General features: G+C 32.9%; 1 protein-coding gene across 1 annotated transcript in view; it reads right to left on the bottom strand.

Annotated features, from left to right (window-relative positions):
- Nucleotides 1–25,698, bottom strand: part of LOC106458082 (nephrin-like) — a 103,456-nt gene extending 77,758 nt beyond the window's left edge. Inside the window, exon 1 of the mRNA XM_013917537.2 lies at nucleotides 25,430–25,698. Within this exon, the coding sequence (XP_013772991.2) occupies nucleotides 25,430–25,511 (82 nt within the window). The 5' untranslated portion in view covers nucleotides 25,512–25,698. The remainder of the gene's footprint in view (nucleotides 1–25,429) is intronic.
- Between the last annotated feature and the right edge of the window lie 356 nt (nucleotides 25,699–26,054).

Raw genomic sequence — 26,054 nt, 5'->3', positions numbered from 1 at the left:
CTCTAATTTTGCAGTGTAAGACTAGAGGGAAGGCAACTAGTCATAACTACCCACCGCCAACTCTTGGGCTACTCTTTTACCAACGAATGGTGGGATTGACCGTAACATTATAACGCCCCCACGGTTGAAAGGGCGAGCATGTTTATTGTGACGGGGATTCGAACCCGCAACTCGCAGATTGCGAGTCGAGCGCCCTAGCCACCTGGCCATGCCGGGCCGTCTCACAGAGGGAAAACAAAAGTAATATAAAGAACAATGAGTGTATTTGTAATAAGATTTTAAAATAAACTACCTCATATTTTTCCACATCAGTTGACTAAGACTACAATATATTAGAAAATACTTTCGAGAAAACATCGGATTTTTCATACATTGGTTTTAATTATTATATACGAAAAGCATTTACCGAAGATAGCAGTCGAACGTACATACAATCATGGATACATTAGTTGTAGAAAATTAAGCTAGTTCCAATAAACAAATTAACGCATGCAAAACGTTACTCTATTTTTTATATGCGTCAAATCTTCATCCCTCCCCCCATATGAATGGAGAGACGAAACAGTGAGAGTTTATTTTATTCTGCAACAAACGTCTTCAGAATCAAACTCCAACAGCAGTAAACTAGCAACTTTTGGAACCTTTGATACATAACCATTCGAGAACATATACGTTAATATTTCTCAAACTAATCACCAAGAGCATTAGCAATTGGGAGAAGACTTTAACTGAAGATTCTCGATGTCGTTAAATTGAATTAGGAAAAACTGGTGTTACTGCTATGGCTCTAAATCACGATTTCTTTCAAGCCGAAAGCAGTGGATGGCCAATCATAAATAACTTTTAAACAAAAGAGGTTTTTATTTTAATTTAATTTAAATTGCTTTGTCGGTGTTATTTCAGTCTTACCTTATGAATTGAAATACATTTTTGTTTGTTTGTTTGTTTTTGAATTTCGCGCAAAGCTACACGAGGGCTTTCTGCGCTAGCCGTCCCTAATTTAGCAGTGTAAGACTAGAGGGAAGACAGCTAGTCATCACCACCCACCACCAACTATTGGGCTACTCTTTTACCAACGAATAGTGGGATTGACCCTCCCATTATAACGCCCCCACGGCTGAAAGGGCGAGCAGATTGCGAGTCGAGCTCCCTAACCACCTGGCCATGCCGGGCCTTTGAAATAAATAGTAATATATATATATATATATATATTTACTACTAAATTAATTATCAAGGTTTAGTTTAAAAGAACACTAAATATATGTTTGTATATTTTATTTTGAATACAAACTTATATTTATAACAGTCATTTTGTTATCTTCTTCTGTTAGTTTTACCTTAATTAAGTTAGCCATATTTAAAATGCTTCAATTGACATTGGTGAATTCTGCGGTTATTTAGACGTTTCATAGGTTTCTTTGAATGTTAATACCTGTCTATAGATACAATTCTCACAAGAAAGCTCCGTAAGTACTCCAACAACAACAGTTGTTTGCATATTAATATGTCTATTGTCTTCTATGTGACATTGAAACACTTTTACATTTACGTACTATGCACAAAATATGCTGGTGATTTCCAAAGCATAATAAAGATATTTAACAACGTCAATAAATTTTAAGAAAGAAAACTAAAATAACTCCCTATCCGCCTCCACCCCCACACCGGTAACTCAGCGATAAGTCTCAGAACTTATAACGCTAAAAATCAGATTTCGAGTCCTGCGGTGGACAAAGCACAGATAACTCATTGTGTAGCTTTGTGTTAGCAATAATCAATCGGCATTCGTCATTTGTGTCTTGGAGTTTTGGTATTGTGGTGCTTTGTGATACACGAAATAGAAAGTGATATTTGAGCAAACTTTATTTCAAGATGTTATTGAAATTAGGTAGGTTAAGACTTATTGGCTGTGCATATATTAAAGGCGTAAGCCAAACCGTTGGGCAGGAAAATAATTTTAACTTAGTTTGGTTAAATAAGTTATCCTTTACTTACAAGAAAATAGTATAAAAACTTCAACGCTTGTAACATTATAATCGCAATGACTTTAGGATTTAACAGTTTCGTGTTCGATAACATTTTACATAATAATATATTCCATTAATATGTGAAAGTTTGGTATTGATGTTTTTGTATGTTTTCTTGTCATATCCATTACACGATATATTTTTTTAAAAGTAAATTAGATCGCAAAATAAGTTCATTAGAATGAAATATTTTGAGTATATCTAATTCGCTCTAAATGTAAAGACCTAATTATACTATGTTTTCTTGTCATATCCATTACACGATATATTTTTTTAAAAGTAAATTAGATCGCAAAATAAGTTCATTAGAATGAAATATTTTGAGTATATCTAGTTCGCTCTAAATGTAAAGACCTAATTATACTATACACCAGTCTCTCCATAGAATTTATATATCAAAACAAAAAAAACGATTTAAGAATAAAAAAGAAGCCTCATCTTTTTCTTTTATTGAAGTCAAATTTCTTGATTTCTGTCAAATACTGAAGATCCAAGTAATTTAACCCTTGTCAGTTCCAGAATTAGACAATAGTTGAACCATGGGTTATCCTTGTCAGTTCCAGTACTAAACAATAGGTTGAACCATGGGTTATCCTTGCTCAGTTCCAGTATTAAACAATAGGTTGAACTATGGGTTATCCTTGCTCAGTTCCAGTATTAAACAATGGGTTGAACCATGGGTTATCCTTGCTCAGTTCCAGTATTAAACAATAGGTTGAACCATGGGTTATCCTTGCTCAGTTCCAGTATTAAACAATAGGTTGAACCATGGGTTATCCTATCACGATAGAGTATCGACCGGAAGTGGACGACTCAAGCCAGAATATAATCATTAACACCAGTAACGCTATCTTTTTTAGCAATAAGAATAAAACCGCATGATTTTATTTTATTTTACAGTTTTATAATTCATAGTAGCCTTCATCTCTTTATTTGGCGCTATTTTAGTACAACACAAGTAATGCTTTCAGTGGTTGAATGAGATGTGGCTAACATACACATATGATGCCAGTAATGTCGTGGAAGCTCGCGGTATGTAACAGCGGTCCAAATTACACGGCAGGATAAACTTTAATAAAATACAGTTATTAATTATTTTTGTTATTTTCAACAGATCACCGTTTGTATCACCGATGATAATGCTTACAGTTCGACAAGCGAAAAGGAAACACGGGAAATGGTCGTTGGAATCTATGGTAGCTGCCATTGTAGCTGTTAAGGAAGGGAAATCGGGCTTTAGCAAAGCATAAAAAAATAATATAATGTTCTAGGAACATTTATACAACGTAAATGAATGTGCAACTAAAAGGAAAAGCGTTTATGATGACACTGTGACCCTCCAGATAATACTAAATATATTCTTGAGATGGAATCACAATTCTATGGTGTCAACAAAATGCAAAAGTCGATTAGATCAAAACTCGCCTTAAATAAAAGATATAATTTGCAACAAAGAATGGATTGTAAAATCTCTTCAGAGATACCAAGAAATAACACTAAGAAGTCTTAAACCCACGTTATTGGTTAGAACATCGGGTTTTAATCGTGTGCAAATAAATTACTTTGTTTTAATTACTTGAAAAACTTGTCAACTGATAATCGCCTGACTGCAGACAAAGGGCACAATGTGATTGAAACAGTTATCATCGTGCTTCAAAAAGTACTGCAAAAGAAGGGAAAAACATCGGGTTGTGACAATAACAAGCCAGTAATGAGGACATGATGAAAGGTGCTGGAAACTATACTGCTAGCCATCATTTTCCCACGAAAACGATTGAAAGGTGAGTTGATGGATGGAGCAGCGCAGGAACCTAAGTTCACTTTTCAGGTGCCCAAGCTTGTTTGTTAATCCCCATTCGTTGAGTAGGTTCACAAGCCACTACCACATTTATGGGATACCGGTAAATACAACCCTTGAATAATTTATTATGATCCATTCAAGCTTGTTTATTAATCCCCATTCGTTGAGTAGGTTCACAAGCCACTACTACATTTATGGGATACCGGTATATACAACCCTTGAATAATTTATTATGATCCATTCGAGCTTGTTTATTAATCCTCATTCGTTTAGTAGGTTCACAAGCCACTACCACATTTATGGGATATCGGTAAATACAACCCTTGAATAATTTATTATGATCTATTCAAGCTTGTTTATTAATCCTCATTCGTTTAGTAGGTTCACAAGCCACTACCACATTTATGGAATACCGGTAAATACAACCCTTGAATAATTTATTATGATCCATTGAAGCTTGTTTATTAATCCCCATTCGTTGAGTAGGTTCACAAGTTACTACCACATTTATGGGATACCGGTATATACAACCCTTGAACAATTTATTATGATCCATTCTTCGGAAATTGTCTCTGTTCATAATTTCAGGAGAATGTTTGGATAAACGACAATATATTTTGTAACTTTATAAAACTTGTAATGCTAACGACAAAAAAAAAATTGTTGCTGATTATTGATGAATGAATACAAGAACCCCATACACAACCTTAAAACTCTGGATCGAGCAAAGAAAACTAGCGTCTCCGTGCTATCATTGCTTCCACACACACAAGTTATCATATGTAACCTCGACCTGACGTTTTTAAAACCCTTTAAAACAAACTATACTTTCGGCAAATTGATCAGTGGTTGCGCACCAATCCAGAAAGGGATGTTATTATATTTCTCCTGTCCTTGCTTCTGCTCCTGTTGCTGTGCTTGCTCCTCTTTCTGCCTTTGTTACTGTTGCTGCTCCTATACTCCTTTCTCGGATCCTTTTCCTACTTCTATTTCTTTTCCTACATTTACTCTTATTGCTGTCCCTGTTCACTCAAATTATTTTACGCCAATTGAAAGGAAGTTTACTGTAGGAGATATTAATCCCCAACCAAAATTGTTCCAAATTACTTCTACAAGAAAGGAAATACAATAAGAGTTACAGTTCTAGATGAATTACAATATAAAAGAACTTTACAGGCTGTACTGGAACCGATAATGAAAAAGCGGTGCCAAAAAAGGTCACTCAACCAATCAAAATCAACAAAAGTGTCAAGGATGAAAAAACTTGCGACTAATGACATTGCAAAAGCTTCAGAACAATCAACATTTACTGATGCATCTGATGAGATTGTTTATAAGGTTTGTAGATAATTTTCTGAGGATGACTGGATACAATATGGACAAAACTGGGTCCACGAGGAATGTGCTGAACTCAGTGACCCAATTTAATACTATTATAATACTTGTAACCTCTAATAATTATACGTACGTCTAGCAAGACTGGCCTTGTTCACGCAAATACCCTAAATCACAAAAGGGTCTAAAGACTTTAATAAATGTTTGATCATAGTTCAATCATAGGTCTATGTAACGTTAAAGTAGTCCTAATACTGGTTTTATACCAAATATTAATTTGGTCTAATTTACACTAAGGATTACATATGCAATGTGTAATATGGACAATTCTAGACCGACAATTATAAATGTAGGTACTTGACTATGGTCAAATATATTTATTACAAAAAAATTAGTGTACTTGATTTTTGAACACAACATTAACATATTTCATATTCTTTGTAAGTTGGTGTTTGTTTAATTCTTTTGCCTAAATGGTCCAAACTACACTGATCTCCCCTACGTGTACGTTTTCAGGGCAACTTTATTTCCAAGAAAAGAACAAACGTTCTGTATACCAATTATTTATAAAATGTGATTAGATATATAGATAACATAACTAATCACGCACACAAAAAATTGTCTATTTCGTTGATGTACTTCGATTCCCAACGGTGGACAGAAGACAACAGACAAAACTTTATATAACTTCAAGCTAGTTTCATAACCAGCTGGATCCTCGTTAGAGTTATTCTGCCAGTCGATTTTCCCACCCAAAGAGAAACCCCGTTATAAAGATAAATAACCTACGTATTCCCTATTAAAAGGAGAATCAACTAAATGCACTATACATGACTTTTCGAAAAAATAAATAAATTTCAAATTAGGCAATTTACATATAGCCCCTCACTTTGTTCTCACTTTACTACATAATTTTATGTTATTTACTTGTAAACCCTGAGAAGTAAGTCAATTGCACAAGTAGACTTTTATCTCTGACGAGGTATACAAGGTATATACATATATACATATAGATACATACACATATGCATACATATATGTATATATATACACATACATACACACATGCATACATATATATATATATAAATAGATATATAGATATATATACATAAATATATATATATATATATATACATACATACATGTACACACATACACACGAATAAGAAACCCATGAATCTATAAATACCTTTATCTGCTTATGTGCATTAGCTCCATTTTATATTATTTGACATTTTATCAGCAATTTCTGTTTGTATTATGATATATATATATATATATATACATACATACATACATGTACACACATACACACAAATAAGAATAAGAAACCCATGAATGTATAAATACCTTTATCTGCTTATGTGCATTAGCTCCATTTTTATATTATTTGACATTTTATCAGCAATTTCTGTTTGTATTATGATGCCAGTGCTTCATACAAACTCTGTATCACAAATAAGTCATTAGGTTGTAGAATTAGATGTAACATTCCTTCACGTTTTTGTATATCAAATACTGATGCAGACTTGACACTAAATTCCTTCATCCTGTTTCACTTGTTATGCTAGGTTCTCTGTCTCAATACGCGACAAATATAAGTCTGGAGTTAGCTACAAAAACGTTTTATGTAGTTGTTCTTGTTGAGTAAGACATGTTTGACTCTCTAGCTATATTATGTTAGTGTGTTTACTTACTTTGATATGTTTCTAATCTCTGGGTTAAATTCTGTCTACATGTATGTTTTTTCTATTATTTGGGCTCAAACGAATTAACAGTTGTTTTTTGAGGTACATTTAAAACATTAATTTATAGGTCCTTTCTTCGTAATATTTGTTGTTCTTCTACGTGGTTTATCAGCGTAAAGCTGCACAATGAGTTATCTGTGCCTTGTCCTCTGCAAAGAATCGAACCCAGGATTTTTAGCATTGTAAGGCCAGAAACTTACTGCTGATGCACCGGAAGCCCTTGTTAGAAGAATAAGATTTTGAAATTGTGATATATATATAAAAGTGAGACTCAATACTTTTGCAATTTTTGTCACAAATTTTAAAATTGGGAAGTTTCAAGGTTTGTAACCATGCCATATAATTGTTTTTTGTTTGTCGGTTTTGAATATTCGCACGATAGTCGCCGTTAATTTTGAACTGATATAACACTATTGCTCCATTCTGTAATTTCCACTGTAACAACCTTCTGCAAAGAATGGCTAAGTCCGTTATAAACCATACATCTTGATAAACTTTCTAAAGACGCTACTCTGTACTTGAACGTCGGCTACAAAGACCACGTTTAAGAAGACCAAAGGTATGAAAGTCCAATGGACTTAATTGAAATGTAGCCAGATAAGATTATTGCAATCAACGTCCATCTATTTTGTTTTGGAAAATAGCCGTTGATTTCGAGATGTAGCTAGAAACTTGTGACCCTTAGTAAATTTTATTTTTGATTTTATTCATTTCACAAGAAAATATGTCTACCTTCATCATAATGATTTTTTTAGGTGGGAAGATTCTCTTTCGTTATATTCATCATAATGGTTTTTTAAATGAGAATATTTCCTTTCATAATCATAGCCTTCACTTTGCAGATAAAGGCGCTATTCCAGGTTGTGTTGAATTGTGGTTCTGGAGTCTCTCACTGTTCTGAACGTTCTGCTATGCAAATGTCCTTTTACGCTTCTATGGAGAATACTGAAGTCTCTTTTATTCGAATTGTTGAGTCTTTTGGCTCTTTATCGTTTAAAAATCTTTTTGTGCGAGTATTTCATTTCTCTTTGAGAAAGCTGTAAAATAAACCTTTATTCATACGTTTATCGGGGTGGCATTTTTCTGTCAAGTGGACGAGAATTCATATGAACCAAAAATATGGGTGTTATATTTATCTTCCGAAGCTCCACGGCAATAAAACACTGCATTAGCGTAAATAAATTGGTAAAATAAAATTCAACTTACCCTCTTGTATTATAATCAATCATCTTTAATTTGTTTATCAGAATGATATGATAAATTCGACTCGCTTTCTAGATATAAAAGCGCTATAGAAACGTGTACAGACTCCATATCAACATTAAAAAGTTATTTAAAAAGGCTTTGTTCATTGGATGACTCTTTGTCAGATATAATACATTTGTTCAGATTAATTTATATTATCATAAAGCATCCCATTCTGCATTAACTACCACATTCATCTCTTTTTCTTATATTCCAGAATATAACGTAGGAATTTCAGAATGAAGAAGAAAACCAGGCAGTAACACATTTTATTACAATCTACGTTGTATCATAACGCTTATCTTTAAATTCAAAAAACTTTACTTGCGTCAAAAATCTTTGTAAATCTAATGATAATTGTGTCTCAACATATTTGTGTAATAATGCAACCTGACGAGCGCGATGTTTTGATCCAGTAAAAGTAGTGAGTATAAACAAAAATTATGCAACGAACTAGAAAATTCAGTCTAAATTTTAGTGGTACTTTTAAAGAATTGTAGATTTTTATCAGAAAAGTTAATACCATATATGTGAAAATGCAGATTTGTGATATAAATATGGAGTAAAAAAAAGGGGGCCTACAAAATTATTTTCATTACATATAGTTAAACTGTAAAGCACTTAAGGCATACGTCTAATAAATTTACCATGTTTCATTATTATTTTATTTCAAGATAGAGAATTTAAATATCAAAATATTCTAAATTATAGAACATTTCTAAGGATATAACTTGATATAGAGAATTACACAGAAATGCTAATATTCCTGCAAGAATCTCACATTTCATCTTGGACTATCTGCATTCTGTCCACTGTGGGGAATCTAATCCCAGATTTTAGCTTGCAAATCCGTAAACTTACCGTTGACATACCGAAAGGTAGAATTAAATACTTTACGTGAGACACCCGTGCTCTCGGGTTTAGGATTCAGATTGTATCATTATATAAAATCTATCTGCGCATAGCCGTCCCTAATTGTGAACTGATAGTCTAGAGTAAATGCAGCTAGTCAACAGCACCTTCCGTCAACTCTTGGGATAATCTTGTCTGATCTATAAGTGTAATTTGACCGTCACTCTTATACAGGAATTTGAATATGCAAATCAACATGTCACGTGACAAGCACAGACAATATAAAGTCACGTGGAATAGATGTATAAGAACGCTCAGATCACAAAATTGTGTTTATGAGTAAAATTTAGAATTTGAAAGACTAGGATATCCTTCGTGCTTAATGGAAATGGAAAACAAAGGAATATGGATCAACTTCGGTATTTCAGGACCATCCAGAAAAAGACCTGCATTAGGTCATACTCCAACCGTAGTAAACAAAGTGCAGTGTTTTGTAACAGATGAGAATCCACGAACACAAAAGACACTGGTTAAAGCTGTCCATGTGTCCTCTATAGTAACTGTATGCAATATAATCAAGAAGGATCTCTTTTTTTTGGATAAGAGACACAAGTCATGTGTACACAGGCTGCTTCCACAACATATCCGTTCAACTCTTGTATACCTCAAGTAGCTATAGAATGAAATGAATATTTATGCTATTCCATACGAAGACATACCGGTCAAGTCTCCTATGGAGTTTTTTGTGATCGGACTATTGAAACAGACGCTGGGAAATCGTCTAGTAGATGGATTATGGAAAGCAAAATGGAAAGGAATAGTATGCTTTGGATATAACAGCTTTACGACAAAGCCTTTTGTAATGGAAAGTATTCTTCGTGGCTATAGTAAAGATGTACGGTCGTTAGATAGAGTATGAGCAGACGGGGCAACATGGACCATAACAACGTGGTGAGGTTCCAACATCGTTACAATACTCAACGACTTCACAGTGTGGATCTCGATTTTGCAGCAACAGGTCGCGAACCGTGAATCTTCAGGTTCACAGTCCGTAAAAGTTAATCTCTCGTCTAAGCCATGCCTTCCAGTAAGTTGTGTTAGTTGTGGGTTGTTGTTTTTGTTGTTCCATTGAAAGAAACTCATTGGACACGAAAGATGATCTTGGTACGATGCACACCTCCTGTACATTTCTGTTTAATTATTATAGTCTAGAACCATCCTTCATCCGCACTTTTTACGTCTTAAACAAGAAGGCTTAAAAGGCAGTTTTGCATTCCAACGAGCGAATAATTTATTTGTGCTCTAATCTTATTACAATGTTCCTTTATGCGGGTCACCAGCGCTCTTACTGTTGACTCAATCTAGCCATAATCGTAACGAGGATAAGAATAACTAGCGAACAACTCAGAAACGTTCAAGTGATGGATTTTTCTCGCATTAAATAAATGTTTCAGTTTTAAACGTGGCTTATAGATAAAATTTATGACAACTTAAACGTAAGCTACAGTGTTCACAATCTCAGTTTTTGTTTTAGTAACTGTCCACTTGGAAGCGTAGCTAAGGAACAAGAAACGTCATGGCACCTTCATTGTTAAACTCTGGATCACTGATTAATCGCACTGTCTGCTACAATTACAGAAAATTCAAGCTTCAGGTGTCATTCCTTAATCTATTTCACTTAATCACAGAAAAACAAAGATTATCTAACTTGATACCTCCCCCCCACACACACACACACAGTGGCTCAGCGGTAAGTCTGAAGGCTTATAATGCTAAAAACCTTGTTTTCGATATTCGTGGTGAGCACACCACAGATAGCCCATTGTGTAGTTTTGTGTTTATTAACTAACAAAGACACTTTCCTTAGTGATGTTTGGGTCCAGAGTGGAAACTATAGTTGGAATATTATCCAACAATAGTTTATATTGGGTTGAAATTATTCAACTAAAGAAAAAACTTTCTAAAACCTCTTAAAGGTATTTTTGTCTAACAACATTCAACATAAAGATACTTTTGCCTAACAATATCAAACATAAAGATACTTTTGTCTAACAATATCAAACATAAAGATACTTTCGCTTAACAATATCAAACATAAAGATACTTTTGTCTAACAATATCAAACATAAAGATACTTTCGCCTAACAATATCAAACATAAAGATACTTTTGTCTAACAATATTAAACATAAAGATACTTTTGTCTGACAATATTAAACATAAAGATACTTTTGTCTGACAATGTTAAACATAAAAGTAGTCAGAAATATATATGTGTAAATAGGGAATAGACAAAATTTTCTACCAAGTAGGACTTATCTGATGGTAGAAATTTATGGGAAAAATAAATCTATCATACAGACAGAGTAAAAACGTCTCCGCCCCAATAGATCAACGGTAAGTCTAAAGTGAATAGAGCACAGCTAGCACATTGTGTAGCTTTGTTATTGCAGTAAACAAACAATAGAAATGCCTCCAAAATGTATGAGATGCAGTTATTTCAAATATTGAAAGTACTGTATAGATAAATTTTAATTTAATACAGTAAGGATACGTTATTGAAACAATATAATTATTAATTTTCTTTCAGGTAATACTATTAACTAAACGATACTCAGCTAAGATTTGTACTTCTTCTTTAACCTTAATGTTATGTAGATCAACTGTAAGGCGAAAATCTCCATTCTTACCCATTATTGCTTTATTAAACATAATCAATTTTTATTAGCAATTATTGTATAATAAATTGAATTTCATAAATGAAATATTGCAAAACATAATTATTTCTATAAGAATAGAATTAAAGATTTGAAAGGCTTGAGAAATGAAAAAAACAACAATATACCACAACAAAGTATTAACAACAGTGGTAATAACACTGATAAAAATAATGAATATAAGGAAAAATCAACATTGCATAGAGCTTTAAGTTAGAGAAACAACAGCAAGAATACTAAAATCAAAGAAAGAAATAACGTCAGTCTAATAAACCGTGTAAAAAGAATCGTAAATAAACAGTAGAAATCTAACAAATAAGAAAATCATAACGAGAAAATGGCATTAGCAGGACTGTACTACAAGAACAAAAGAAAAGTATCAAAACACTCACACACACACACACCGTTAGCGTAAAAAAATTAACTGGGTCTTGAATGTGACACTAGTACTAAAATAGCTGAAATGGGCAAACGTAGCTGGCTTGCATGCTGTCAGTTTAACTTTTTTGGGAGGTTTCCACAAATGTACATCACAACACCCATTTTTTAGGTAACAAATTCTACTTTATAACTTAAAATGCATCACTGTACATATTTTGTGGCACTCCAGGACTCCTTGTTATATAGCCTAAAATGCATTACAATACACACTGACACTCTTCAACGTAAAATCTAAAAAGCAAATCGACGCGAATACTTAATAACAAACTAAAAATTGGTGTATCAAAAAATATGCAATATCTTACTCGAATAGCAAAAAACATCATATTTACAATAACTAACCATTTTATTAGGAAATCGTCAACGTAATTGTAACGAGCTCAGCTATTTACATATGTGAAATGTATTGATCATGTGATGTGTCAAGTGACTCTTTAAGCCCAATAGATGGAGTGGCGTAATCATGGATAATCCAAGATAATGGGGGAAAACAAGGACCTCTCCAACTCGTCTAACAACCATCCGGTGACCCAGCGGTAAGTCTGAGGATTTTTAACGCTAAAAATCAGGTTTTAATACCCGCGAAAGGCAGAGCACAGCTCGTCTAGTATGAACGACGTTATCAAATACCGTTTCTTTGTCTGGCTGTTCAAAAACATTTATAATCAGAGTCTATTATCAGGAGTAATAGCAATTGCTTGCTAACCAAGATAACCATCGATACCCGTGATGATCTCAGGAAAGATAGCCCATTGTGTAGCTTTGTACTTAAAAACAAAAACAAACGAATTAACATTTGCATACCACACTGACGAACGAACTACAATTGAACAACACACAAATTCCGGCATCTATAGAGTTTATGCTACGCCAGTTCCAGCTTATTTTTGCAACAAAAGATGTCCAACGCAAAATTAGAAATGAGTGTTAGTAAATTAAACAGTTAGTTATAAAGACTGCTCTTATTTTATTACTTGGAGAACTCGAGTTTTAATTTATTTTGCTTTTCTTCTGTTGTAAAATTCAAGATAATACAGTGTGAAAGTAAAAAATAAAACTATTCTAAGATAAAACATAAAATTTCATAAGTTTTACCTTTTGACTTGTTTTATGTTGCACTTAAGTGGATTATCAGGCTTTTCATTCATCGCCACGAGACTTATTCAGTAACAGAATATAACTAAAAAATAATATTAATAATCCCTATAGAGAAATAAACAATTTTTGAACAGGAAAAGAAGAAATAACGACATCGCGATAAAAACCCACGTTTTATTTAATATTCAACATTCAGAGCAGTTGGAAATAGCAGTGAACCCTAGTTTTTTTGTTTGGTGCTATTTTGAAAACTAATTATATGAATTAACTAACCTTTCTTGTCAAGTTGATAAACCCTTTTTTTCTCTTTAACAACGCATTTTTAAGATAATCTTCTAAAACGAAACTTTTTTAATCAAGTTTCAATTTGCTTTTTTTACTTAAAAAGAAAATCCACTTCGTTGAAGCATCTTAATAAAATTATTGATTAAACTATCATTTTAAATTACTATAAGAATCACAAGCACTCACATGTGAAGTTGAACAGATTAATTTGTAGAAGCATATATATATATATATATATACTTTTTCAATCTATCCTTTTAAGAGAAAACCTGCAAATATTTTTATCCTATTAACCAAGTGTAAACTATTTAAGATGTACGTACGTGCGAAAATGGGATGTTTAGGAGATAATTCATGATACGAATATCGAATTCTTTTCAAGAAATATAAAATAAAGGTTTACAAACTTCTTTTCAATATTGTGTAAAATAGCATGCCAACAAGCTTTTCGTATACGTCTTTTTTTGAAGATTTGCGTCTCCTGTAAACAGTCTAGAAGAGATTCTCGCCAGTGGAAAAACGACAATTATGAAAGATTTATCCAAATGCAACGCAATTTTGAACTGAGCAAGTGATTAAATGGTAAGGCTCAAATATTATCATTTCCTGCTCTATTTTAAACTATATTATCGAGTCGTGGATTTGGGCTGACAAATTCGATAAAACGCATCACCAACTTTTTATTAAACCCACTTTTGGTTAGTGAGCTATTATTACGTTACAGCTTGTTCGTTGGTCTTTACATTACGGTCGCTTATTGGTATATATTGTACATTGGATCAACTGAAAAAAACATCTTCGGGTTAACATGTATTTCACCAACAAAATACTTATTTGAAACTTCGAATGAACAATATATTTGCTCAATTAATTTAGACAAAAGTCGATTTGTTATCTTATTTGAATCAATAAAAAACATACCGAAAACATAGATGTTTTTAACTTTAAGTCTTTGTTTTATATATAATACATTCATTAATTATTTTAATTATTATTCATATATTCCCTCTGAAAAATAGTTTATTTGACAATTAATGTATACCATCGTTGTATAAGTCAATACATTTTCTAATAGTTTAAGATCACTTTTTACTACTAAGAGGCAGAAGGATGACATATTCAAACGTTTCCTTAACAACCGTAGACCTAGCCGTTCGCGTGTTCGGAAAATGTTGATGTTCAGTTTACGTTTCGCCATTAAACAACACAGAACGTTATAATCACATTAAGACAGTGTAAAGTGTTTATAAAGTTAACAGCATAAGTTTGTTAGCCATTATTTCTTCTCAATGTGTTCGGAAAATGTTGATGTTTAGTTTACGTTTCGCCATTAAACAACACAGAACGTTATAATCACATTAAGACAGTGTAAAGTGTTTATAAAGTTAACAACATAAGTTTGTTAGCCATTATTTCTTCTCGATGTGTTAAAATGTTGATGTTTAGCTTACGTTTCGCTATTAAACAACACAGAACGTTATAATCACATTAAGACAGTGTAAAGTGTTTATAAAGTTAACAGCATACGTTTGTTACCCATTATTTCTTCTCGATGTGTTAGGAAAATGTTGATGTTTAGCTTACGTTTCGCTATTAAACAACACAGAACGTTATAATCACATTAAGACAGTGTAAAGTGTTTATAAAGTTAACAGCATGAATTTGCCTGACCGGCATTCTTTGTTTTATAGGTCAGAATATTTTAACTTTACCAGCTCACACACATTCTTTTAAGCTTACGGAAATATTAAAATACACGATGGTGATTTGGATTTGTTTTCTCTTTAGATGTTTATACATATATTTATTTATTTAATGACATATTGCAGAAAAACTTAGAAGCAAAGAATGAGTGAAAGGCACATACTCTCCTGTATCTGAAATATCTAAAATCTGTGTAATAATCAAAATAAATGTAAGTAATATAAATCATTATTCATAGAATAGAATAATGTGGCCAAAGTAAACAGATCTGGAAACTTCCGGTGTAATACATGATAAAATATTAACTAAAATCTGCTGTGCAGGAGATAGAAGGCGTTATGTATCACGTAACCATTTGCACACCATTGATAAAACATTTACCCTCCAAAGAAAACACAAGTTAGGCTTATAAAATCACCCTAAACAAATGATGGAGATAGCAAAGTGTTCTGTTTGCAATTCCTTACGATAAAAATAGGAGTTAAGCATACTGTTTATAGATGTTTTTTTTCTTTCTAAAACATTGATCATTTTCAGTTAACTTAAGCTAAACAGAGTAAAATGATCAATAATGCCTTCACATACACGAATAGAAATCTTGATCCATAACTGAAATAGTAGCATGGTGTCCATAATAATGGATTTTTCCAATCATATGGATATTACTCCAACAATTTCGGGACTCAAAAGATGTGGAATAAAATACATATAATTAAACAAATCGATTATTGTGCATGCTACGTTAGGATTTCAGTTATGTACCAGGATTTATACTTGCGTATGTGGGTTGCCTTACACTTTACCTATTTCTTTTCTTTTGCTTCACACTTTTCTGTAACTTGTGTCGTTAGAGTTTGTTTTTGTTTTTTATTTATTTATTACGTTGTTTATTTTTTAACATGATATATCCAATAACCCACTTTGTTTTTAATAGAAGATAATAAAATATATCGAAATTCAGTTTTAAACATATTTTACTAGTGTTCACTTCCTTGACCGCTGGTCACTTAATTTTCAGTTCCTTACTCTTTTAATAACTGCAACAGTTTTAACCATTGGTGGTTTTAGTCATTATAACTGCAATATACACCTATGGGATTATACTTATAAAGCTATAAAGAACCGATTATTTGTTTCGTGTAAAGCACAAACGCTACACAATGGGCTATCTGTCCTCTGCCCCCCGTGGGTATCGAACCCCGATTTTTTGCGAAATAAGCCTAATGACTTACCGCTGAGCCACCGGAGGACTCTGTAAAGAACCATTTTCATTTGTAATATTAAGCGTTTAAAATTATTTGGTGTATCATCAAAACGTGACATATTAACCAGATCAAAGTAGATATTTAGATTACCAAAAGTTAGTTTTTAAATATGTGAAATAATAGCATCTCACATTACTCTGTTCCAGGTATAGCCATACGTAAATGTAACAAAAATTCTTGATATTCTCTATGTATCAAAAGGCAGATAACACCAATAGATGTAACTGATATTTGTACACATTACGTTTAATGTAATCCTAGTTAAAGCTGTAGGTTGAAACTTCTGTACCAACATCAACAAGGATTGTAGTGCACTAAAAATATATTAAAGTTATCTTATTAAATGACACTTAATATTCAGTGATATTTTACAATAAGCACACGCACAAACAATATTCAGTGATATTTTACAATAATCACACGCACGAACAATTTTCAGTGATATTTTACAATAAGCACACGCACGAACAATATTCAGTGATATTTTACAATAATCACACGTACAAACAATATTCAGCGATAGTTTACAATAAGCACACGTACAAACAATATTCAGTGATATTTTACAATAAGCACACGTACAAACAATATTCAGTGATATTTTACAATAAGCACACGCACGAACAAACTTTCTTGGGACATCACAAAAAAGTTTGAAAATGTTGCTTTCGAAGTATTTTTTAACCGCGAATGTTACATGACAAAACGCTCTCATTTACGACGCACCTTAATGAATCCATACTACCATTTATTCTCAATTAGTTTTATTATCAATAATAGTACCTATTGGGCTAAAGACATAAGAATTATGAAAGATCATTAGAATAACGTAAGTATACATAATTTGAAAACGAAAAAAAAAAACAGTTTTAATCAACTTTTAATTTATCATGACTATTGCACACATATATAAATTATAATCTTATAAGTAGTTTGACCTCAAGTATATACACATTTCAACCTTGACAGTTATGTAGTTAATAAAATATTCATGATGTTAGGAAAAGTTCAAAAATTCAATTAAAGACTAAAATAAGAAACCTTATAACCCATAACTTGAGTGATCGCGAAAGGTAGACCTTTTTTCATCAACATCCGATCTTGCCAGACATGTCTTTTTTTTTCTTCTATAAACACACGCACAAACAATATTCAGTGATATTTTACAATAAGCACACGCACAAACAATATTCAATGATATTTTACAATAAGCACGCGTACAAACAATATTCAGTGATATTTTACAATAAGCACACGCACGAACAATATTCAGTGATATTTTACAATAAGCACACGCACGAACAATATTCAGTGATATTTTACAATAAGCACACGCACGAACAATATTCAGTGATATTCAATAACGAACATTAAATACCTCCATAGGTACCAAGATGGTTCTAACTGTGACAATTTATTTATGGGCCATATTGAAAGTCAGTTCTTACAGCAAAACCTTACTCTTGGAAACACTACATAGATGACATTCTTCATTTGAACACTTTTTTTTTTATGCTAACACTTTTAACAAAACAATCAGATTTACCCTTAGTTACTCCCCCATCCAAATTAACTTTCTTGGCCCTTCCTGTTTGAGAAATAAATAAAAACTATTATTTCTCATGTGAGGTGTAAGTTCTTTATTCTTACCCATAATCTTATTATTCATTTATGGTAATTTTCTATGTTCGTTTTTTATCTTTTTAGTTCTTTCTATTTAAACTTTTCTTGTTACTCGATTTTCTTATTAACTTTTAATTTTACTTATAAATACCCATTAAAGTTTTTCTTTTAAGTTAGTTGTTTGAAATAAAACTTTTCTAGACTCTCGTTTTCCGATTTACTCCTGTCTTATTGCATAACGGAAATTAAGTCGCATCTTCAACATTCCTTTGAAAGTTAAGTAGAACACTTCCGGGTTGCCATGGTAGTCTACCGTGACGTCACATCAGTTTTTCTTAACCTAGTCAGTCCCGGTTTGCTCCTGATGAAAAAAAGTTTACCTTTCGAAAGCGCATAGGTCACATGGTTTCTTATTATCGTCATTAATAAAATATTACTACAGTTGCTTGTTCAGAATACAGGAAAACTAAAATTGGTTTGTTCAGGGGCATACCGTGGGCCTTGCGATGTACAGCCCACACGCTAACCGATAGGCCAAGCCAGATTCTTGAAAGCGCTAACTTTGTTTTAGTCCAATTAGTTTTCCATTAGGTATTCAAAACAAAAAAGTCGACAGACAAACAAGGATTTATAACTTCCAACGTAAATGTATGATACCTATACGCTTAACTATATCCAGCGGTGAACCTGCGATGAATTCCCTGTGTACAAAGTTCAGGAGGTTTGTTTTCTTTTATTAAGCATTATAATGTAAAGAAAAATAAAGTTAGTACAAACGACAAACATAACTAATATTCTAATCTGCCTTGATGTTATTTGTTGCAGGTTTTTATATGTATTCATTTTATACCCTTCTTTCTTATTCTTACTACAAAACGTTACCTTATAATTAACGTTCTCATTTAGCCTGTTAATATTCTCATTCCCGCTCAGGATTTTATTAATAATGCTCTTAATGTGATCACGTGAACACATATAGCAAAGTTTTAACGGTGGGTACACAACACCCAGATATACAGTATTACAGTAACGTGAAAAAGAATGATTGCTCGTTGCTCGTGTGTATGGTTCAGTTGTCACATTGTAGGCTTAAAATTTCAGTTACCAAACTTCCCAGTATGCAAAGCTTTCTAATTTACAATGTTACCTAGCAACAGTTATTATTCACTCATTATGTGTCTTGTAACAAGATTATGTGTCGGAAAATGAAATACATTTCCGCGTCATTCCATTTTCTAATACTCACTAAATACGATTAATTTTCCTTGTACCTTTATTTCACAATAGTGTTTATTAAATGTATTTCTATTTTAACTTTGTACTTGAATAAAAATGAAAACAACATTTGCTTCGAATTAGGACTGCCATTGGCCTGACATGCTTTGGTTAGGGCGCTCGACTCTTAATCTGCGAATCGCTGGATCGAAACCTGTCACCGAACATTTTCTACTTTTCAACTGTGGGGCATTATACTGTTATAGTCAATTCCACTATTCGTTGTTAAAGAGTATACTAGCTGCCTTTCCTCTAGTCCAGCCCCCCCCCCCTAGTCTGCGGACTTACAACTCTAGAATCCGGGTTTCGATACCCGTGGTGGGCAGAGCTCAGATTGCTCATTGTATAGCTTTGTGCTTACTTACAAACAAACCTCTGTTCGATCACTTCAAAATTAGGGACAGCTAGGGCAGATAGCTTTTAAGCAGCTTTGCGCAAAATTCATCAAAACGAGCAAAGAACGACGCCATCTTTTTTCTTTCTTTTTTACGAAAGCAATAATGCATTTTTATTTTAGTGAATATAATTAACGGAAAATGGTGAAGCTCTTAAATCAACTTCGGGATTAATCTATGATACATTCAAAGAAAGTAAGGTAATAAGTACAAGTAACTAAAATGATCGTAATGTAGACAGTAGAATAACAAACAATGCAAAAATTAAAAATTGTTTTGAGTTTCAGGGAAATGTTATACAAAGTACATATAAAGTAGAAAGACAAAATGGTACATTCTTTGGAAGAAAACAAGACAAACTAGCACAATTTTTATCTCAAACTAAGTAAAAGTATACACAGTTATAACATATTTTTCACTCATGAATTCTTACCATACGAAAGTCCATTACAAGCGTAATCATATTACAAATATAAATGAGAGGTGCCAGCTATTATAGATAAAAACATATCATCGTGATAACGTCCATATAGGATAACCATAATTTGAATAATTCGTAACCAATATTTTTGGAATAACTCAGAAGTGCTTATTGCCATTTGTCGTAACCTATATCGTGTCTTTTATGTAATTCCGCCAAAAACCAAGGCTATGTTTATTCAGTAAAGATAACGCCGGAATATAAGAGTTAAAATTTAAAGGACAGATTTTAAAATATTCCACTAAATAAATGGTCCTTCCCTACATGAATATGCGTTTCTGAATATCTAATGTTTAGATATTGAAACTGTAAGAAGAAAACACATAAAGAAAACGATCTTTCAGACTATTTTTGTAAGTTACCGACAAATACTCGGCCCTTTGTCACAGAGGTACTAACAGTAGATTACAGTTTGAATTCAACAAGAAACACCAGAATGGCTGACTTTTTTATTTATTTAAAAATCCAACTTCATTGTACACCAATTTTCATGGAAACGCTGTCATAAAATCGGGAATTCTTAAGTTTAACGATGGAAAACAAAAAGGTATGAAGAACTAGAAGATTTAACTTGAAATGTGAGATATTACGTTTATCTTAATACGGCCCAGCATGGCCAGATGGTAAGGGGAGCTTGACTCGCAATCTGCGGGTCGCGGGTTCGAATCCCCGTCCCATCAAACATGCTCGCCCTTTCAGCCGTGGAGGCATTATAATGTGACGGTCAATCCCACTATTCGTTGGTAAAAGAGTAGCCCAAGAGTTGGCGGTGGGTGATGATGACTAGCTGCCTTCCCTCTAGTTTTACACTGCTAAATTAGCTTTGCGCGAAATTCAAAACAAACGTCTTAATACTGAAAACAACCCTCACATATGGTATTAAGCGACTTTATAAATAGTTATTGGTTTGTTTTAAACGAATAGTGGCATAAAATGTTTCTGCAATAAACATCAAAATATCACTCCAGCTTTCATTGCTGTTTGTTGTTAAGCACTAAGTATCGAAACCCGGTTTTTAGCGTTGTAAGCACGTGCACTTCAAACATAAGTTTTACGTCAGAGTGATAATTACCACTTTTGGTAAAAAAAAAAAAAATAATTTTCAATTAGATTCATAGACACATGTGCACGAAAGACGGACAGACATCTGATGGAGTTTCTGACACAAATACACCAGGATTACAATTAAAACCAAAATAACTTTTAGAGTAATATATTTTAGTGAAGATAATTCGATATTACTAGTTATTATTAATGTTTTAATTGAGAAAAATCATTCTAACAGCACAACTTACAATATAAATGAGTCACAGTAATTAACAATTATAGTAATCATCTTGCTTGTAGTTAATTAATTAATTAGTATATTGACTGCTGACAGAGCTTTCATTGTTTTTTAAGTAACATCTTGGTTTGGTTATCATCAATCACGGAACTACACGATGGGCTATCTGTGCTCTGCCCACCACGGGTATCAAAACTCAAATGTTAGCGTCAAAAGCCTACAGACTTAGCGCTGAGCCACTGTGGGCGGGTAACAACTTACCGGGTTTAGTCAATTTAAGTATTATGTGTAGACATAAATTCATATACTTTTACATTTACAAGTCCGTCCTCAAACATTCAAAATGTTTATCTACTAAAAATAAATGCTCTAATCCAAGCTATCACAAGTTGTGTTAAATTGGTATTGATCGTATATACATAATTCATTCAGCAACAACTGAACAAACACTTAATAATAAAACCGAAGAAACGTTATCACCTAAACAGCGGGGGATTATCAACTGTTTAGACACACAATTTGCCAATACGTTTAACATCGATATTACTAGCTGACGTTATTTTATTTGTATTTTTGTAACAACTGTATATTAAACAGCTCGTGCTAATAGTTCTTTTACTACTGTACTAATAAAACTACTCCCAATACAATAATTATTAAAGTGTACCCACAGCCATTATGGCACCTGCGCGGCTTATTTAAGGTAGGTAAACACGAGGCTGTTAGAACAAAATTTAAATGGTTAGCCTATATTTGAAGTCACTGTATATTACTAACATCCTGCTCCACAACTGCAGTAAGAAGTGTATCACACTACATAAAGTCGATATGATATGACTAATGACTTAATCAATAGAATGACTCAATATTTAGGAAAATGAGGTATGATTTGTACAGAAAAATTAATTTATTTCTTACAATTAATCATTAAATCCTCTTTTATATTAAATTGTAAAGACGCAGAATTAATTGCCTATTGTTGTTCGTTAAATTTCAATAACGGCGATGAAAATAAAAGAGATCCTTTGTTAAAAGTACCTTACAGAAAGAGGGAATTTAATACTACTTTGTCGTTATCCTTATCTGTCACTCTGGTGAGTTTTAAAGGTGAGAGTAAAGCTAAAACATTGCTAACCGAAATAATTTTCCTATATAATGCCAATTGAAGGGCAGTGAATTAATACGAAAAGCTTCTGTTTTACTTCCTTTATCAAAGCACTAAGGAAAAGGTGCAATTAAAAGAATTGCGGATGACAAGGCTTCTTGTTCTTACGGTGATTATTACGGATAACAGCATGAGTTTAAGATAGGATTAGTGTACTCTAATTTATGCCCTAGACATGCAGGATATTCACAGTAGAGAGAAAATAAGTCGATTCTGTGTATAATTATCATTAACTTAGCATAAAGCTCAAATTTCTTCCACTAAGCAGGCGGATAAAGTTAAATACACATAGTACAGCATATACTCTTGTATCATAGTTTTAAATCCCAAGAGTCGTACAGTTTAATATCGGCGGTTGTTAATAATTTAGTAATTCTTAATCAGTACATCTTATGCGCTCATTTTGTCCTGCGTTATTTGAATTTCTGGAATGAGAGTTAATTCAAATGACTTTACAGTATTATTTTAAATAGGCTGGTTTCTTTGAATTTAGCAAAATGTAAAATATAAAAAGGAAACTCTTATTAAATTAATAGTTTTATATAAAACAAAATAAATTCGTTTTGATTCGTGTCTTATCTTAAGAAAATTGAGTTTTGGGACTTTCTATAACTCACAATTAATGTAGACTAAACACTGATGAGCCCTAGTGGTACAGCGGTATGTCTGTGAACTTACAATGCTAGAAAACCGTGGTGGGCAGAGCACAGATAGCCCATTGTGTAACTTTGTGCTTAACTTCAAACAAACTAAACACTGAAACTAAACCTCGTGATCAACGCATGCCAGTCCAGAAAGCTATCTTAGGTTACCTTAATTTGATATTATTCGTGTTGCCTTGGAGGTGTAATGAATTTTAAGAAGTGTGAAAAATGATTAATTTACACTCATTTTATCCTCGTTTAGGCGAGGCTTTCGGTCATACGTTCCATTTATCCTATACAAATATATATATAATTTTTACTGCAGCCAATTAATTTCCTCTCATCACCTTTTACTTTATCGTAACTTATACCTGATAAGAATATTTCCAATATTTGTGAAAGACGTGTAAGTATTATGAGGCATATTTGTTTTTTTCAGTGCGAGGACATTTCACGATCATTAACAATTCCCATAAGCAGTACTAAATTCCATTCACGTGCATATAACATGCGTGTTTTCCTTCGTGCAAACTTACAGTGAAGGTTTCTTTATATATTCATTTTTTCATAAAACAATACCCTTTTTTATTCTATTGTTTTTCTCTGTGTCTCGAACCCCCTTCGTTTCTGCTGCAAAGTTAACAAGTAACTGCTAAACAAATCCCCTATAACAATGTTTCTCTCTCAACCAGATTTGCCAGACAACCCCCGCGTCCGTGCTTTGGTCGTCACGACCCCCATTATCTCAATAAGGATGAAAAAAAAAACAGTTCGTCATAGCTCATAACAAAGGTGATATGTGCACCTCTCGGATAGCTCGTGATCTCCTGGAAACCTGCTCTCGACGACCCACCGTTTGAGAAACACTACCCTATAACAAACAATTGATTGCCACTGAAGCTTGGTTTCTAAAGTTTAAGTAGCTTTAAGTTTATGTGAAATGGAAACAGTTTCATTCAACAGTGCAATTTTGACTTTAATAAAAATGATCTTGCACAACATAATACGTCTTGTACAGTTTTATTTACTTTAAACAAATTACATAAAATAATCGCCTTCGAGTGGAAACAATTAATATATCATTCCCAGTTCAGTGGGCTAGATGTTACTGACCAATTTTATACATCATACCCAGCTCAATGAGCTAGATGTTACTGACCAATTCTATATATCATAACCAGCTCAATGGCTAGATGTTACTGACCAATTCTATATATCATAACCAGCTCAATGGGCTAGATGTTACTGACCAATTTTATATATATCATACCCAGCTCAATGGGCTAGATGTTACTGACCAATTTTATATATATCATACCCAGCTCAATGGGCTAGATGTTACTGACCAATTCTATATATCATAACCAGCTCAATGGTCTAGATGTTACTGACCAATTTTTTATATCATACCCAACTCAATGGGCTAGATGTTACTGATCAATTTTATATATATCATACCCAGCTCAATGGGCTAGATGTTACTGACCAATTTTATATATATCATACCCAGCTCAATGGGCTAGATGCTACTGACCAATTTTATATATATCATACCCAGCTCAATGGGCTAGATGTTACTGACCAATTTTATATATATCATACCCAGCTCAATGGGCTAGATGGTTACTGATCAATTTTATATATAGCATACCCAGCTCAATGGGCTAGATGTTACTGACCAATTTTATATATATCGTACCCAACTCAATGGGCTAGATGTTACTGACCATTTTTTTTCCCCCGTGATCGTTTATTCTAAGTGACTCATTGATTCTTTTATATAAAATAAACCTAACGGTCGGTAAATACTGCAACTTCAGTAGCAAAGATTGGAATAAATTATCTTATAAAAACTGTACGTGAACACTTGAAACGAAAAAAAAATGCTATATTTCTATTCACGACATTAAAAGGAAAATATTTTTGTAACTAGGATTTTTCGTACAATTATGTATGATAAAAAATTGGTTGTATACAACCAGATTAGTATTCAAATATATGGTTGTCTTAGAAGAGATAAAAGTAAAGCACACGAGCTTACCTCGTCCACCTCCAATCCAGTTTCCGGCAACACATTCTAAAATATACCCAAAGCATAATAACGCTGTATTTAGTCTCCACATGATTGACTTGCTTCTTATTATATTACACACATATCATGATACTAACTTTCATAAGTAAGTCAACTTCAAAGCAATCCATAAAAAAGCCGCTCTTTAATTTATGACAGAGTAAAAGTCATAAAGTGTTAACGGTAAGCTCAACGACAATATAGAAGTACCCATCAATGACTCAAACCATCAAATTTTATCATCTCAGCAAGCTCCTCACGTTCCTAGTGCAGGCCTGTGATCTCAAGCTGGTAAAATGTGTTGTTACCACCGAGTTCACCACTTTAAGTACTTAGGCGCCCTCTACCAGCATTCCTGGCATTATTCAAATTCGTCGATATTGCACGTAAATGTATATGTTGGATAGCTATTATTAGAAACATGAATAATTTCAAAGTAAAATTTATATTACTGATTACTTTAGGAATTTTTTTAATTAGTTCTTGTTACTTGTTTTTATATTCAAAAGTTTGATTTCTTAGAATGTTTAAAAAGGATGGGTAAAGGATAAATGAACGGATATTTTTTTCTTTACATTCTATGAATTCAGGTCGG

The sequence above is a fragment of the Limulus polyphemus genome, unplaced genomic scaffold, assembly GCF_000517525.1.
Source record: "Limulus polyphemus unplaced genomic scaffold, Limulus_polyphemus-2.1.2 Scaffold414, whole genome shotgun sequence".
In the NCBI taxonomy this organism is placed as follows: domain Eukaryota; kingdom Metazoa; phylum Arthropoda; class Merostomata; order Xiphosura; family Limulidae; genus Limulus; species Limulus polyphemus.
Note: the sequence above shows the minus strand (reverse complement) of the source record. Positions and strands in the feature narration are given on the sequence as shown.